This window comes from Lolium perenne, chromosome 2 (genome assembly GCF_019359855.2).
Source record: "Lolium perenne isolate Kyuss_39 chromosome 2, Kyuss_2.0, whole genome shotgun sequence".
Lineage (NCBI taxonomy): Eukaryota > Viridiplantae > Streptophyta > Magnoliopsida > Poales > Poaceae > Lolium > Lolium perenne.
This window is the reverse complement of record NC_067245.2, coordinates 55531859-55549493: the sequence shown is the minus strand read 5'-3', so window position 1 is coordinate 55549493 and position 17635 is coordinate 55531859. Positions and strand designations below refer to the sequence as shown.

Here is a 17635-nt window from a genome sequence, read left to right as displayed (position 1 = left end):
TCTGGAGAGAATCTTTGACCAGTTCTGCCGACGTGCTACAGTACACTTCTTACCGGTTCTCCGTTGTCTTCTTAGCTTATACCGGTATACCCCTCTTTGGGATACCGGTATAGACTTACTTAGCCCAAAGCTTAATTTGAGGCTCCGAAATAAACATTAAACCGGTATCTTGATGGCTCAAACCATCCGTTTTGACATGCCTTTGGCATACCGGGGGTCATCCCCCAACAAAAATGGTAAAATCCAACAAATTTTATAGTTTTGAAATGTGTACTATTCACCATTCTCACTCGCAATTCCACTTTTGTGTACTATTAACTATTCTCACACCCACTTTCACTTTCGTGTAGTCTAAAATACAAAGTAGTTCACATTAAGATTTCACATGTTTGTAGTATACAAAAGAGGCCACATCCAATATTTTTTAAATATTTTGAAAATTTTAAATATGATTTTTGTATTTTTGAAAACAAAGGGCTACATGTAACTCAATCTCCGGTTGAAGTTTCGGATACATGTTATCTATAGCAATTAAGTTATATTTCTCTAAACTTATATAACGACTAAAATATTATTATAAATTGTGTGAATAAAATGTAGAAAAATGACTTTCTTTTAAGTGTTATAAGATCATCTCCTAGTAAAATGTAGAAAAATGACTTCATTTTAAGTAGGATCCTCACTTCCTCCCTACCCGGAAGTGCTACTTCCGCGAGTTTGAAACAAGTGCGTGAAAAGGGGAGACAGATTTGCAGCACCAGGGCACAAGTGTGCCCTCTTTTTTTATTATTTAAAAATGCACTTTTAAGTTTTCAAAAATTTCAAAAATATCAGGAATAGGTATACATGGTCTGTATATCCGTGCGAAGTTTCGGTAGAAAAATCGTTCTATTTTGGGCTATAGAAAAAAATTCTGACTGTGTATTGGAATAATATATGATTCTTTTTGTCTGAAATTTGCCTTTGTATTTTCCCAAGTTAAAGTATTTTAAAGCGAAATTTCTGGCGTACAATCTCGATGTACATATCTAGCTATATATTTTTCAGCAGATTTTTTTTGGGCACTCAAATTTTGCAAAATCACTAGTGCCCAGGTGCATCGATGAGTTTTCAGTGAGAAAGGATGCTACTCAATCGCAAATGACATGGCAGCGATGTAGGAGAGCCGTCCGTTGCTACAGGACATGTGTGTATTGCATGGCAGCCTAATCTGCTACCAACGGCGCCATCGGTGACTGCAGAAACTTCTAAATGCGGTTTTAGGTGCAGAAACAAACTGCGTGTTACCTGGGGGCTTAGCAGCCGCAGGACAGGGCATCCGAGGCGATATACGCAACAAAATCTGTTGCTACTTGCAGCTAACCATTAACACTCTAACTGCATCATGCGCCGTAGATCAGGATCACGAAGCACTTGTCACACTGTACTCTCTGAAGCTGAACACTTGTCACGGTGTATTATCTGAAGCAGAACACTTGTCTTATCTCGCCTCGAGAACTGAACGCTAGTTTCCAAACAATGGAGCCTCTCCGACGCCCTTACAGCCATTGATGCAATTCCTGCCAAGAGTAGATGAACGGATGCTGAGTAAGCAGGTGCGTCCTTTTCCGCGGTGATCAGGCGAGTGATGAGAGGCGTCGCGTAGCACCTGAGTATCTCGCCCACGCCTCCTGGCTCCTCCTGCGCTGCCCGTGTATAAATAGGGGCGCAGGCATCGCCCAGCTATCTCACTCTCACAGTCACAGCGTCCCCTACCTGTGACGTTTCCGTGTTTCCCCTTCCGGGCGTTCTCGCCTCCTTCTTCCTCGGAGCAAGGTAAAGAAACCGTGTTCATTTGCAGTATATTACTTCAAGAATGTTTTTGCTTCTGGTACTATGGTCTATGGATGACTGTTGGTATGGTTGAGGTTTGTACTTTGGAAAGATCTCTGGAGTAGCTAGTTCAGAAGAGGTGCTTTGATTTTTCTTCTTTGTAGTTTCTTGAGGTTGGGTTTGGGAGTGTAGTGGAAACAAAATTCTGGGTCAGATTGTTGATTAAATTTGCTCTTGTCGGCCTCTGCTGCACTTTTGGTGCTCTGATCTACTGGCTTGCTTTTTTGGTTGCTGTAGCTGGCATGCATAGAGGAGATCTTATCATTTGTTTCTGAAGTTGGAATTGGGATGGATGAGTGTACTGATTGTTAGGGAGATCCATGTGATTATTATGCTGGTTTATACACTGGATCAGTATAGGCGTATGGCTACTGTAAATCAAGATCCAGTCCAGAAAATCATGCTTGCCTGTGCATATGGAATTATGGATGCCACATATCCTTCGGGGATGCTGGGGCCTATAGCTTTAATCTGAACTTTTCATCTGTTTTCTGGGAGTATATTCGAAGCCCTGGAATACAAAATAAATCTAGCAGTTTTTTTACTTCCTTTTTATGCCAACTTGTGAAAGCTATAAATTTTCTAAGCAAGTTTTGCCAAAGCCAGTAATTATGAGTTAATCATGACAAATTCTAGATGAACTTATTGCTTAGTGGAGTACTGCTAAAGAATTAGCTGACCCGGTTCTATTTTACCTGCATCTCCTTCAGTACTGAAAAACTGGAGAGCCTGGCCATGATTCCGGGTTCCTGTGCTCTTTCATGTTTTGGTTAGTTTTAATTAACTTGACACGCCACGCAAGAAACGGCTAGATCCCACGCTAATCCCATGATTCGGTTCCCAAAGTACAGAACTTTTTAGGCACTCTTTGTAGGGCCTCTTTGTAGCACGTAACCCTTTCTTCGCTCGGCTCTATTTATTATTATTGCAGATGCTCATACAAGCACCCTGGGAGTAAGAGGAAAAGTGCAGGCCTTTAGTGTGTCAGACACTGACGACTTCTTGTTCGTTGTTCTCCACAAAACTTGTCACATGTCTTGGATTTGTTAGTGCTAACTCCCTTCGTTTCATATTAATTGTTGGTGATTTAGTACAAAGTTGTACTAAATCAACAACTATGAAACGGAGGGAGTAACTTTTTATCCTCTCCTGGTTACATATTTGATTGTCAAATGTGATGCCAAAATCAGCTCTTGTCTTTTGGAACATGTTGATTGAACGGGCTGATCAGATAAACTGTTCCTGTTGTTTAGGTTTGAGGACCCGACTGGAGGATAACCATGGGGGAGAGTGCTGGAGAGCGTGCCCTGAGCCGTCTCCACAGCGTAAGGGAGCGTATCGGTGATTCCCTCTCAGCGCACACCAATGAGCTCGTCGCCGTCTTCTCAAGGTCTCTCTTTAATCTTTCCCAGACTAGACTGGCCGGTTGGCAGTTATAGAATCTCTGCATACAAGATATATTTAAGTGATGACATGTGGTTGCCTTGTGTATATCTAAATCATGCTATAGTATCAGTAGGAATATGATAACTTTGAGTGCCCAGTTGCACCATATTCTGTTTGCTGTAAAAGGTTAGACCTGACCAAACTGACGTAATTTGCAATTCTGCATGTTTTCACTTGTTAAGATTGCTTTAGTGGAGCTAAACCCAAGCATCATTTGCGCAAAAATAATTTTAAAGTGAACAATTTTTTTTTCTGTATTTCTGCTCCTTGTATTTTCCTTTTGAACTCTTATTGCTACCTGTATTTATAACAAAGTACTTGTATATTTCTTAGCACACTTTTGTTTAAGTAACATCCGTTGATAGGTCAGACATATCTGCTGTATGCGATTGTTCAGGCTTGTTAACCATGGAAAGGGAATGCTTCAGCCCCACCAGATCACTGCTGAGTACAATGCTGCTATTCCCGAGGCTGAGCGAGAGAAGCTGAAGGATACCGCCTTTGAGGATCTCCTAAGGGGGGCACAGGTTTGCGTCACCACGTCATCCCAGTGATGAGCCCAGAGTTTTCAGCTCTTGATCTACATGTTGGTTTCTCATACAGGAGGCAATTGTCATCCCTCCATGGGTTGCTCTCGCCATCCGGCCAAGGCCTGGCGTCTGGGAGTATGTGAGGGTCAATGTGAGCGAGCTTGGTGTTGAGGAGTTGAGTGTCCCTGAGTATTTGCAATTCAAGGAACAATTGGTGAATGAAAGGTATCTGTGATTTTGTGAAATTATCAAGATTTAAGAGTCCACCTTATACCTTATTTCTATCAGATGCTAATACGGTCACTTGACACTCCTTATGTTCAAATTCCAGCACTAATAACAACTTCGTGCTTGAATTGGACTTTGGGCCATTCAATGCCTCCTTCCCTCGGCCATCACTGTCGAAGTCTATTGGCAATGGTGTGCAGTTCTTGAACAGGCACCTGTCATCAAAGCTGTTCCATGACAAGGAGAGCATGTACCCCTTGCTCAACTTCCTCCGTGCACACAACTACAAGGGGATGGTAGGTTACGATCTCTGGTATCTTGCTTTATAAATTAATCACTTGACTATATATCTGTTAAAGGTTCTCTGGTAAAACATCTTTGTCGTTGAAAAATGACAGGCTTGTATCATTTTCCCATGGCATGACAATTTTGTGTGTAAATTTCCTAGCCTGAGTGTTCTAGCATATAGTGCAGTGAAACTTAAAAGTAACGGAATTAGATCTACCTGCTACTAAACATGTGGGAGGTTGCATGTTGATGAAAGCGCACAGAAAATGGCAGACAGAGACTCTATTGCAAATTTGGTAGAATAGAACTGTCACTCAGATATATAACAGCATATGAGCATAATCAGCCTGTAAGAAAATATAGATGCAGTCATAGTTGAAGTGTTGGGCATTTGTCCTGATGATTTGTGCGCTTTGTAAGTAATAAAAATATGTTTAGAACAAATTCTTCAACTAAGTACAGAAGCATACTCGCTATTTGTCTGTGAACCAGAAAGTTATGAACTGGAAGTCTGGAACCATTACCTCCTGCTGAATTATGTGGATTATGTAATAATATTTTCTTTCTTGCTTCAGACCATGATGTTGAACGACAGAATTCGCAGTCTCAGTGCCCTCCAAGATGCACTCAGGAAGGCAGAGAAGCATCTGTCAGGCCTTCCAGCTGACACCCCGTACTCAGAGTTCCACCACCGGTACTGCATAATCATCATACTCATGATCATTGAAAACCTTATTTGCTCTCAACAAAAAATAAACATCGCATTGCTGTACCAATATTTTTTCGTTGCACATTCAGGTTCCAGGAACTTGGTTTGGAGAAAGGTTGGGGCGACTGTACTCAGCGTGCACATGAGACTATCCACCTTCTCTTGGACCTTCTCGAGGCCCCTGATCCATCCACCTTGGAAAAGTTTCTCGGAACAATCCCAATGGTGTTCAATGTTGTCATCCTCTCTCCTCATGGTTACTTTGCTCAGGCCAATGTCTTGGGGTACCCAGATACTGGTGGGCAGGTAGAGTCCCCTGCACAATTTTGACACTTCAGCATATTCCCTCTTCATATTCTAAACAACACCACATATTTGTTATCACCAACTTTCTTATGTGATGGCAATCCACAGGTTGTCTACATTTTGGACCAAGTCCGTGCTATGGAGAATGAGATGCTGTTGAGAATCAAGCAGCAAGGTCTTGACATTACACCGAAGATTCTAATAGTAAGTTTAGTACCCAATATGATCAAATATGAAGTCGCTATTTTAGTTGATCCCTAATGAGGTGTATTTGGCCTTACATAGGTCACCAGGTTGCTCCCTGATGCACACGGCACCACCTGCGGCCAGCGCCTTGAGAAGGTCCTTGGCACTGAGCACACCCACATTCTGCGTGTGCCATTCAAAACAGAAGATGGGATTGTTCGCAAATGGATCTCACGTTTTGAAGTCTGGCCTTACCTGGAAGCTTACACCGATGTATGCATCTAACTTTCCATCAGGTTGTTTGTAGTGTTTCATTAGGTTGACACAATTCATATATTTTTCTGTTGCTTTTAGGATGTGGCACATGAGATTGCCGGAGAGCTGCAGGCCAACCCTGACTTGATCATTGGAAACTACAGTGATGGAAACCTTGTCGCGTGTTTGCTGGCACACAAGTTGGGGGTTACTCATGTAAACATTCTACCCCCTTGATCAACAGAAGATCTATTTTCATCTCCGTAGTATCTTATCATAACTCTTATTCCCTTATATGCAGTGTACCATTGCTCATGCCCTAGAGAAAACCAAGTACCCCAACTCTGACCTTTACTGGAAGAAATTTGAGGATCACTACCACTTCTCCTGCCAGTTCACCGCTGACCTGATTGCAATGAACCATGCTGACTTCATCATCACCAGTACCTTCCAAGAGATTGCTGGAAAGTAAGATTCTCTTTCTCACAGAAACACCACTATGGTCATTTGCAAATATCATCAAATGTTCTAATGTTACTGTCCAACTTTCCTTTTTCAGCAAGGATACAGTAGGGCAGTATGAGTCGCACATGGCATTCACAATGCCTGGCCTCTATCGTGTTGTCCATGGTATTGATGTCTTCGACCCCAAGTTCAACATCGTCTCCCCTGGTGCTGACATGACCATCTACTTCCCATACACTGAACAACAGAAGAGGCTTACCTCCCTCCATTCTGAGATTGAGGAGCTACTCTTCAGTGATGTCGAGAATTCTGAGCACAAGTAAGGGTCATACTTGTATCAAGTTTTGAATTTTTAGTTCTTGTAAAATGAATGCATGCCTTTTTGGTTATCTAACAAAAGCACCTCTCCAGATTTGTGCTGAAGGACAAGAAGAAGCCGATCATCTTCTCGATGGCTAGGCTGGACCGTGTGAAGAATATGACTGGCCTGGTTGAACTGTATGGCAAGAACCCACGCCTACAGGAGCTGGTAAACCTTGTGGTTGTCTGTGGAGACCATGGAAAGGAGTCCAAGGACAAGGAGGAGCAGGCCGAATTCAAGAAGATGTTTGATCTTATCGAAGAATACAACTTGAGTGGCCACATCCGCTGGATTTCTGCTCAGATGAACCGCGTCCGCAACGGTGAGCTCTACCGCTACATCTGCGACATGAAGGGAGCCTTTGTGCAGGTGAAGAACACTGTCAACCTAGGAACTCACTATGACTGAATCATAGCATCTGCTAGTTCTGACAGTCTTTTTCATGTTGTCTTCCTGTGCACAGCCTGCTTTCTATGAGGCCTTCGGGCTTACCGTGATAGAGGCCATGACATGTGGCCTTCCCACATTTGCCACTGCATACGGTGGTCCAGCTGAGATCATTGTGAATGGCGTATCCGGCTACCACATCGATCCATACCAGAATGACAAGGCCTCCGCGCTGCTCGTGGAGTTCTTCGAGAAGTGCCAGGAAGACCCAACCCACTGGAACAAGATCTCGCAGGGCGGACTCCAGCGCATCGAGGAGAAGTATATATGCAATGCTCCCTCATCTGTCTATTTTACTATTCGATGCACATGAGCTGCCACTTTTGCCGGCACCAAACTGAGATTGATGCCGTGGCATGATCTTGACGCAGGTACACCTGGAAGCTGTACTCTGAGAGGCTGATGACACTCTCTGGTGTCTATGGTTTCTGGAAGTACGTCTCCAACCTCGACAGGCGCGAGACTCGTCGCTACCTTGAGATGCTCTATGCTCTCAAGTACCGCAAAATGGTACGTGTGCCATGGCATTGCATTCGACCACCTTGATAATTTTACCCCAGTTCATGACTCGACACTTAATTCTCTGTGCCTTTGTTATGTGCAGGCTACCACTGTTCCACTGGCTATTGAAGGCGAGGTATCGGGCAAATGATCTGGCCTTATCGAAGAAATAAAAGGGCGGACCAGCGCCCCACTTTCCCATTCCTGATTCAGCATTGAAGCACAGATTGGAGAGTTTTATATGGCTTTGCTTTTCCTAGGTTGTAGTTTGAGGGAACCTAGTTCCCGTGAGAGTCTCTGTGTTGTCTGTGGTAGAGGAACTGGATGTGAGGGATGTACTCAGTGCTCACTGGTTGGTACTTTTTCATGGATGCTATGATTTGAATGAATAAGACAAGTCTTTGTTTACCCCCCCATATTATCACCCAAAATTGCGTGCAATTGCGCAGCTAACATTCAGTAGTAGAACTAATTCATCATAGTGTTGTGGTCGTTGGGTGCATCTAGAATTCTAGGCAAATGCTTTGGAGGAGTGAAATGAGTGAATTCCACTTTTTACCCTATAGTTTTGCAATTGTGACACATATTACCTCATTTAGTGGAGCTTCTACCAAAATATCCCATTTTGGAGACTTTAAACATGGTTTCACCCTAACTTAACACCTTTCTTGTAATTGTTCGATAGGATAGGCATCATATGTCGATGTGGAGCGATAAAATATGTAAATATCGGAGGGCCTCATGGACGATTATGCCCATACTTCTTTAGTCCATATTGTCCATTCCTCACTATCGTTTTTGGACCCCGATCATCACCTAACACCTTTTCCAATGGATACACATCAGAAAACAAGGGTCCAAATCATTCAAAATTGGTAATCGACACGAATTTTCACTCATCGGCGGGGTAATTGGAGGTAAAAAAGTGGAATTCACTCGATTGAAATTTACGCCTGACAAAATAATTTGGCCATCGTTAGTCGTCAAACTCCCCAGGATTTCAGTAAATTTTCCACTGAATCGAAACAACAAACTGAACAGAGGACTCACTCGCAACGGAGGGCTCAAGGCCAAGTGTACGCCGGCGGAGAGCTTCCTGCCGCGGCGGCCGCCGGAGCTTGCCGGTGTCTCAGGCAGCACGGGCTGCCGTCGCAAAGCCGGAACGGCCCGGCCCATTATCCAACGCGGCCTGACTGGGCCTACAGTGGGCCCCGCGCGTCCGAAAAACAAACCGGATACGTTACGGCGTCGCCAGCTCGGACCCTTTCTTTCTTGTGGTGGGAAACCAACACGTCGCCGGACCCCGAGCCCGGGCCCAAGCCCAAGCCCGGTAGCGTACAGATGAGGAAGCCGCGTGCGTGCCCGTCTTCCTTCTTCTCCTTCCCACTTTACCCCATCTTGCCGGCGAGCGGAAGAAACCCGCCCAATCCCCACGCCCGACGCTTCCTCCCGCGACCATCGCCTCCAAGCCCCGCTCCGATCCGGCGCGCCCAGAGGTCGGTACCGCCTGCCCTCCTGGATTTTATTTCGTGGTTCTACGGCCTGGTGATCCGTTAGGGTTGATGGTTGGGGACGATTAGCTACCTCCCCCCCTTGCCGAGCCGTTTGATCCGATCACACAGTTTTTGTTGGATTGATTGTGGTGCTTGGACGTGATTGCTGTTCCACTGGTTAGGCAGGGCTGATTTGTCGGTTGATCGATCCATCTGTTAGTTTAGGGTTTGGTAATTTCTCCCCAATTGCTCACCCGTAGAAGCTAGGTAGACGTGCTGCAGGCAATCGTTGTTCTGGGAATTACTTCGGGGGTGTGTTTGCCGCGGTGCAGCTGCGATTCCACCTCTAGTTTCAGTTACCTGCCCATGGTTCGTTGTGCTGTTGCAGTATATTTATTATTAGTACGGAGCACTAAAGAAATCGCACAAGTAGAATGCTTAATGGAAGTCGTGCTTTTCTTAGTTGTACAGTAGTTGTCAACTACTAGTACACCTAGAGTTTCATAGTTCAATTAATGAACTGGGTGAAAGAATGACCATGATATAATGAACCAGAGAAACGTTATGAATGCTATACCATACTAATTTTTCTTTCCATCTCTGTTTGTTAGGTTGTTCGCGTCATTACCTATTACTACATGAGTGCAGAATCTGAATGATTCCATGGAGACTCCAAACGAAGCGAGATCGTACTCATCCCTGCCCCAATTCCAACCCAACTACAGCCAGGGAGCTCCGATGTCCGACCAAGCTCCAGAGAACAACTACCTGGCGCACGACTACCTCTACGAGCCATCTCTCGAACCAGACTTCCCGTCAGAATACGGTTCCAGGGAAGACCCCTTCGCCACAGCACGGGCTAGCCCAACCATCAATCTGAAGACTGTTCTGGGCGGTATCGCGGCGATCGTTGCAGGCGCGAGTAAGGGCGAGGACGGTGCGTCGCAGCAGCAGAATTTCGGCACGGGTGTCTCGTTTCTAGCGTCGGGCAAGGACGGTGGTCTGCACCCGTCTGTCTGCGTTCCGAGCGCGCCGCCGCTGCTTGAGGAAAACGCTATGCAGTTCAGCGCGTACAAAGAGGTGCTGCTGGCGGATCCCCCGGAGTGGTTGCCGGATAGCTCTACCAGTGTGTGCCTGCAGTGCAGCAACCCTTTCACGGCCCTGACTCGGGGGAGGCACCACTGCCGCTTCTGTGGAGGTATATTCTGCAGAGAGTGCTCCAAGGGAAGGTGTTTGATGCCCATGAAGTTCAGGCAGCGTGATCCGCAGAGGGTGTGTGATGCTTGCTACGATAGGCTTGATCCACTCCAGGGCTTGTTGATTAACTACAACAGTAACGCCATGCAGCCTGCGAAACATGATGTCATGGATTGGACAAGCACGAGGAGCTGGTTGAACTTGCCTGTTGGATTATCGATGGAGTATGAGCTGTACAAAGCAACAAATACTCTGAGGAAATATTGCCAGGTATGTTTTATGTTTTGCCCCTCAAAGGCTCAAGCAGATGTATGCTTGTCATATCTGATAGGTGTTTCTGTTTGGAATATATGTAGGTGTCTAGACTAAATCCTGAGAAGTCCATCCCATCATCTATTCTCAAGGGAGCAAAGGGGCTTGCTGTGCTCACAGTTGCCAAGGCAGGTGCAGTTCTTACATACAAAATGGGCACTGGCCTTGTAGTTGCTCGCAGATCAGATGGATCATGGTCTGCCCCGTCTGCGATTTTATCTGTTGGATTGGGATGGGGAGTGCAGGTATTTGTCTGATATAAATCTTTCTTTGAATTGAATGCACATGCAAAATCTATCTGCTGCTGAATTAAATTCTTGTTATCTTCACCGCAAAAAAGGAACTTCCTGTTATTCATTTAATTCTTGTGTTTTCACTGAATCAGTTTCCGTGAAAGTCATTTAAGCATCGTGGCATTTTTTGCGTATGAGATTGCATGATGCCAAAACAAGTTTAGGGCTCCTTCGATTTATAGGATAGGAAAAAGCATAGGAATAGGAATCATATAGCAAGATGAAGTGTTTTTATTGTCGCAAAGGAATTTTTCGATGAGGTATGACCTATTGTTTTTTTCCTATAGGATTTACACTACAAGATTCCTATAGGATATGTTCCTATAAATCAAACAACTTGTATAGGAAACTTTCCCATAGGATCGAAATCCTACACAATTCATATACAAATCCTATGAATCAAAGGAGCCCTTATGTTCGAGCACTATTATCTGGATGCTGAACTACAGTTTGTGCTTTCTTTGGTTTGTTATTTCGCTATGGTAAAGACATTTCTTTGTGTTTTTCAGATTGGAGGAGAATTGACAGATTTTATAATCGTGCTTCATGATCTTAAAGCTGTCAAGGCATTCAGTAGCCGCATGCATCTTTCTCTTGGGGCAGGATTGAGTGCGGCAGCAGGACCAATCGGCAGAGCCCTTGAAGCAGATGTTCGAGCAAGTGAAAAAGGTTCTGGTATATGCTACACTTACAGCTGCAGCAAAGGTACTAATAAGAAAAGTTGCTTCCCCTCATTGTCATTTTAGATATACTAACTCCATTGAATGTGTCTAGATACACCAATATCTAGACAAAACTGAGTCGCTTATTTTGGAACATAGGGAATACATACCTAATATTAGAGATGGTTGAAATAGGTGGAGATCAGCACAATTTTAACACTGTTATCAAGTACTCCCTCCGTCCTGAATTAGATGTCCCAGATTTGTCTAGATTCACATTTATTTATACACTAAGAAGTCGTTTGGTATCCATTATTTGGGCATTGGAATCCTGGAATTCATTTGGGAATTCCATAGGTGGGCTGTTTGGTTGCCACAGAATTGGATCGTCATTTCATTTAGGAAATCCAGCAAAATGACACCATGGGTAAACATGATTCCAAGCTGAGACCTGTCATTTGCGTTTATCTATGGAAGCCATTTACAAATTAAATATTGAATTCTGCTGTCATTTGCAATTCTTGTGGCAACTAAACAAGTGTCTATTTCTGGAATTACAATGTAAATGAAATAAATACATGTATTTATTTCAAAATGCTACAAATGAAAGGAAAGCCTGGCTTCCAAACGACTTCTAAAAGTCAAATCTGCGACAAGTAATTTGCGGTAGATGGAGTACAAAATACCAAATGGAAGACTTTGAACATGGGACTGAGCTTGCTCTCTAAAATTGTCTGTCATGTTTGGTGTTTATTGCTGCATGTAAAATAATTTGGAAGTTACCTTATAGTCATTTTTTTTGGAGGGGAAAGAATTTTTTTTACAGATCCAGTCATCTCATTAGCCATGCGAAGTCTTTACAAGTATAATCCACCTCCTATGTTTGTTTGTTCCTCTTAAGAAGTTTACATCTTTCATTACAGCTATCTCAGTAGCCTTCTGATTATAGCCTCTCTATTTCGAAATTTGAAACAGGTGCCTTTGTTGGGATCTCACTGGAAGGAAATGTGGTGACCACCAGATCGGACACCAATCTGCGCTTCTACGGGGACGCATACTTGACCACAACCGATATTCTGTTTGGGAGGGTGGAGAAGCCCAGAGCTGCCCAACCCTTGTACAAAGCTCTAGATGATTTATTCTCCAAAATGGTTTGCTAGTTCTAGTCATGTTAGCCTTAGCATTCAGCCATGTACATATATCTGTAAAAGATGCTAGGAAAATCCCTGAAAAAAATATCAAGAAAATGTACATATTTTATTGGATGGGTTCATAGCAAGTATGTAGCCCTCATGTAAATATTGCCAGGATACTGTACGCTATCTAATCTATGGTTTCTATGGTTGTGCTCCCATTCATACAATTGAGCTTTGTTAAACGTAGTGTATTATGGGCTTCCGGCTCTGACAATCAGGTTACCAGGTTCGTGTTTGCTTCTTCTCTTCACGGGTTTCTTATTGGATGGGTTCACTCTAAGTAGTACGTGGCTTTATTATTGCAGTGCAATAATGTCATATTCCAATACTTGTTGCAGCCGTCCTGGATTTAATTTATTCTTGCAGTGCAATAATGTTTTTTTCAAGAAGCACAGTACAAAAGCAGATGCTCTGCATACACGCGTATAGACTCATCCCTATGAACTTACACCCTATCTTTATAGACTTGCGTCTCGTTGTCGATGAAAGCGTCGTCTATTTTAATTTTATGAGATACACATATATCAAACCTAGGATTTGAACGTTGGTGGACTGGAGGCACAACCACCTTACTTAACCACCTAATCCCAGTTGGTTCTCGCAGTGCTGGGCAGTATCATATACATGATGCTGCACTAGTATCATATAGGCTTGTTATATTTATTGATTTCTAGAATCCAAAATTACATATAAGATCTGGTTATAATCTCTTGCATCATTAAAATTAGTGATACATTATGTATCTCATCCAAAATTATAACAAGATGCTATGTCATTTGTAGTCATCATATAGTTAACATGTGACGTGTTAGCTATATGGTGAGACTACAAATGACATGGCATCTTGTTATAGCCAGCAGTTGACTATACTACTGGAATCGCTCTTACTATGTACTAGTTTATGTTACTCTTCACTATGACTAGTTGTCAAAAAAAAAAAAAAAAGACTAGTCTTAGTTTTCTCCTTTAACTTCTCCTCTTACCATTTTCTCTTGGTTTTTCTTCTTCAATGAAAACTAACCGATATTTTCGTCACCACACCTAGGAATGGCTGCATAGAAAGCTTATCATCTCACTCTCTGACAAGGTATTAACTTGTCAATGCCTACGGATTGTAGACTAGGGTTTAGTTGGAAGTAGAGGGCAAGTAGATCTCGAAGGTTTCAGCCGAAAAGTACTCGACGATTATGAAACTAGGGTTTGTAAACAATGATTCGATGATTTCTGCGTCCCTCGACTCCCCCTTATATAGGAGGCGGAGCCGAGGGATTCGTGCCGTACAAGTTACAAAGTCCGGGAAGGTTTCTAACTCATCCCGTAAGATTACAAATAACACTTCCTATTACAACTCTAGTCTTCCTTAATAATATCTTGGGCTCCCGAATCTTCTTATTCTTCGGGTAATGGGCCTTCAGTAAACCCCGGGTACTATCTTCGGCAGGCCCATTTGGGATGCCTATGTCAGTAGCTCCCGAGATTTTGCTTGAATCGTAGAGTTAAGGAAAATCTCCACTGTTTATTTTTATTCGACAACTTCAACTTTTCTATATTTCTTCTCATAAATTTCTATATTGTACAGGGATAATGGTAGTTGGGGCTAGTTCATCTGACGGATCAGGTACTAGTTAACTGCTCTAGTGGCAATCCGCAAAAACCTACTTCAAGATCACGTCCCTGGACATGATCTCGGGATACTGGTGCAAACTTCGACAGGTGCCGCTTAAGATCTTACCATTCTGTCGAGTCCCAGTAAAATTTATCGGGTACCTAACGCGTCCGTTAGGATTTTTCTTCGTATATGTTGATACGGATAAAAGTAGCAGAGCGCAGTCTTCGGCGATGCCACACCCAGCAGAACGGATCTGGGGTCTTACCTTCGCAAATTTGCGGCATTCAGAAATTGATCGCAACTTTGGTGTTCTGAGAATATATTGTCGAGTGCTTTTTCGGCTGTTGGAATGGCACATTTTATCGAGTCACAGATGACTTATATTGCTCTCCCGATGGGAGTATATGCAGAGTTATTTATAACTCGAAATATACTCTTTTGCTCTGCTATCTTTCTTTTTTCTCTTTCATTCTTTTCTCGTCTTTTTTTTTTTATAATTTCATCGGGCACGCGAGCAGCGTTCCCGATGGGAGTAGCCCCCGAGGCTACAGCCAAGGACTTGTACTTGGTTGTAGGCTCCACGCCTTATGCCGCTATATTTTCTTTTTATCTCCCGAAGTTTTATAATTCCTCGGGTGCGCGAACAGCGCTCCCGATGGGAGTAGCCCCCGAGGCTATGAGCAAATATTTGTATTTGATCATAGGCTCACGCCATTTCTATTTTGTCTTTCTGGATCTTTTTTCTTTTTTCCAAAGTAGCCCCCGAGCATTTGATCAAAAACTTGTATTTGATCAAAGGCTCAGCATTATTTTTCCAAGTCGCCTTTTATGAAGCTGTTGAGTCGAATTTTTTCTTCTGCCAAGGTGACGTTATTGCTGACGATAGCCACGATTGCTAGTCAAAAATTTGCGAGAAGTCTTCTCCCGCTGCCTTGCGGGCCCAATTGATCCACTATCTTGACACGTCGTGCGAGTGGGGGACACACGTCCTCCGCTTTTTCTGGCGCACGCACCGTAACTTCTCCAATGTGAAAATACTTTTTTACCCTTGTTTCCACGTGGCTATCATCTGCCGCACACTTTTCTCATCCAACGGTCCGCCGCTTCACCGCACCTCTATATAAACACTCCTTCTTCCTCCTCGAGCACTTCCGCTCGCGCCGTTCTCCTGCTCTCATCTGCGAATTCTCCTCCTGCGACCCACAGCCTCCTAAGCTCCTCGCCTCCAAGCTACAAACCCTGCGCCATTATTGATGCCACCGCGGCGGTTGACAAGGCACAGCACGCCGGAATCCTCCATGGCCGCCGTGGATCTGGGGACGGCGGAGTGGGAAAGATCGAAGATTTCCACCCAGGACATCAACATGCTGAAGAAGCTGGGGATCAGCAAGAAGCCCAAAGCGCTGTGCTTCCCCAGTGAGGAGAGCTACCCAACCCCTCCAATGGGGTACCGGGTAAGTTTTGTCGACCACCTCATCCACGGTCTTTCCGCCCCCATTCATCCTTTTCTCCGCGGACTGCTCTTTATTTATGGTCTGCAACTCCACCACCTCACGCCAAATTCAATCCTCCATATCTCCATTTTCATCACCCTTTGCGAGGCCTTCCTTGGCGTCCAGCCTAACTGGGCGCTATGGAAGCGCATTTTCTTCTGTCGCCGTAATGGCTCGCCCAATGTCGCCCATAATATAGGCGGCGTTGTAATTTCTGTTCGGCCCACTATCGACTACTTCGACGTCAAACTCCCTGACTCAGTCCAAGGGTGGCGCAAGAAGTGGTTGTACATTCAAGAGGAGAACCACGGGTGTGCTGAAGACAACATCCCTCCTTTTGATGGCGCCGAAAAAATCCTTCGCCGCCGCTCCTGGGACGCAGAAGCTACCGAAGAAGAGAAAACGTCGACAAAAGCCTTGATGACTCGCATCCATGAGTTGCAAAATACTCGCGGCAAAGAGTTGTCGGGTATTCAAATCACGGCATATTTTCTTAGGACTAGAGTGCAGCCACTTCAGGCGCGCAAATACCCTCTCTGGAAATATGCTGGCGACAAGGACGCAGATCGGCTGTCGGTGGATTTAGAGGTCAAGGATTTAGAAAAACTTGTCCGAAAAATCTCGTCTCTCAGCAAAAAAGATCCTGTCCCTTCTTCTTGCCGTGTAAAACCATTCAGCGCCGCCAATCCACTTCCCAAGGTAATCCTTGTCGATTAATTTGTTATTGCCTTGCTTATCTTTTTTGTAACTCCTTTTCTGATATCTTTCCTTGTTTCATTTTTGTTTTGTACAGAACCATCCAAACCTTGTCTCGCTTCCTCCTCTTCCTGAAGGTGGAGAAGTCGAGGAAAGGGCCGTTGTCACTGATGACAACCAAGAGGCCCCCTCCTTTGTAAATGAACCCGTGGATTCTCTAAAATCTGCGGGATCTTCTGAGAAGGATGGTGCCTCCGAAGGTACTGCATCAGCGCAATCTCCTCCTCCTGCTGTTTCTCCAAGGAACAAAAGGAAAAGGAATGATGTCGAAGACTCCGGCACCTCCAAAGCCGTAGAAGTTGATCCTTCACGTCAGAAGGCAACTTATGATCCCTATCTTGAATCCCTCATCAGCTCGTAAGTCACTTTGATTTCCCCTTATTTCTGTACTCGAAGATTTTTGTCTTATCTTGCTTTTTATGCTGTCGATCTTTAATCACAGTGATGATGAGGAAGAAGTACCAACTCTTGACGTGGCTCCTTGAACGAGCACGTCACATACTTTAATTGTTTCGGAGACGCCAGTTGAGGGAGAAGAATCCTCGCCTCCTCAACAAAACGTCGTCACCACCACTCCTCCTTCAAGCCCTCTTGCTCCTTCACCAAAAAGGACAAGGGTGGAAACGATCGTGGAGCCTACCCCTCAGTTGGGTAGCTCCTCTAATCCTCTCTTAGATGATGTAAGTTTTTGTTTTCTTGCCAGTTTCTATATTTCCTCTGTTTGCTTCTTTATGCCTTCATATTTTTCCCATACCGATGTTTTCTTTCTTTGTTCTTCTTTGACAGCCTATGATCAAAGAGCTTGTTCGCATCGGATCCCAATTCATTGGGTACCGTGAGTATGCCAGCAAGACTGAAGGTAATAACTTTTTTGCTGCTCCTTGGTTATAACTTCTTGCTCCTGTTTTTGTCGCAATTTTGACGATTCTTTTCTATTTTGGCAGAGAAATTTGCAGAGGCCAACAAGCTTGTCGACACTCTTGCTCAAAAACTGGAGCAAAGTGAAACGGCTCGCAAGAAGGCTGAACTT

General features: G+C 44.1%; 2 protein-coding genes across 2 annotated transcripts; both read left to right on the top strand.

Annotated features, from left to right (window-relative positions):
• Positions 1 to 1694: 1694 nt before the first annotated feature.
• Positions 1695 to 8002, top strand: LOC127332665 (sucrose synthase 2). Its single transcript, XM_051358981.2, has 16 exons — positions 1695 to 1815; positions 3126 to 3262; positions 3716 to 3845; positions 3922 to 4073; positions 4180 to 4372; positions 4940 to 5058; positions 5163 to 5379; positions 5488 to 5583; positions 5665 to 5838; positions 5920 to 6036; positions 6122 to 6288; positions 6380 to 6604; positions 6697 to 7015; positions 7110 to 7354; positions 7465 to 7603; positions 7698 to 8002. The coding sequence occupies exons 2-16, from the start codon at positions 3153 to 3155 to the stop codon at positions 7743 to 7745; spliced, it is 2451 nt and encodes an 816-aa protein (XP_051214941.1). The 5' UTR covers positions 1695 to 1815; positions 3126 to 3152; the 3' UTR covers positions 7746 to 8002.
• A 933-nt stretch (positions 8003 to 8935) lies between these two features.
• LOC127332667 (uncharacterized) lies at positions 8936 to 12929 on the top strand. The gene is made up of 5 exons (XM_051358983.2): positions 8936 to 9090; positions 9699 to 10554; positions 10641 to 10841; positions 11399 to 11594; positions 12527 to 12929. Exons 2-5 carry the CDS (start codon positions 9751 to 9753, stop codon positions 12709 to 12711), a joined length of 1386 nt encoding a protein of 461 aa, XP_051214943.1. The 5' UTR covers positions 8936 to 9090; positions 9699 to 9750; the 3' UTR covers positions 12712 to 12929.
• Positions 12930 to 17635: the final 4706 nt, after the last annotated feature.

Excerpts from the sequence above, each read along its gene's own strand:
- LOC127332665 (XM_051358981.2), top strand. The coding sequence starts at position 3,153 with ATGGGGGAGAGTGCTGGAGAGCGTGCCCTGAGCCGTCTCCACAGCGTA. Across the intron at positions 5,839-5,919 it reads ACCTGGAAGCTTACACCGAT|GATGTGGCACATGAGATTGC; the intron begins GTATGCATCTAA and ends TGTTGCTTTTAG. Across the intron at positions 6,289-6,379 it reads TTCCAAGAGATTGCTGGAAA|CAAGGATACAGTAGGGCAGT; the intron begins GTAAGATTCTCT and ends TTCCTTTTTCAG.
- LOC127332667 (XM_051358983.2), top strand. The coding sequence starts at position 9,751 with ATGGAGACTCCAAACGAAGCGAGATCGTACTCATCCCTGCCCCAATTC. Across the intron at positions 10,842-11,398 it reads GATTGGGATGGGGAGTGCAG|ATTGGAGGAGAATTGACAGA; the intron begins GTATTTGTCTGA and ends TGTGTTTTTCAG. Across the intron at positions 11,595-12,526 it reads CACTTACAGCTGCAGCAAAG|GTGCCTTTGTTGGGATCTCA; the intron begins GTACTAATAAGA and ends AATTTGAAACAG.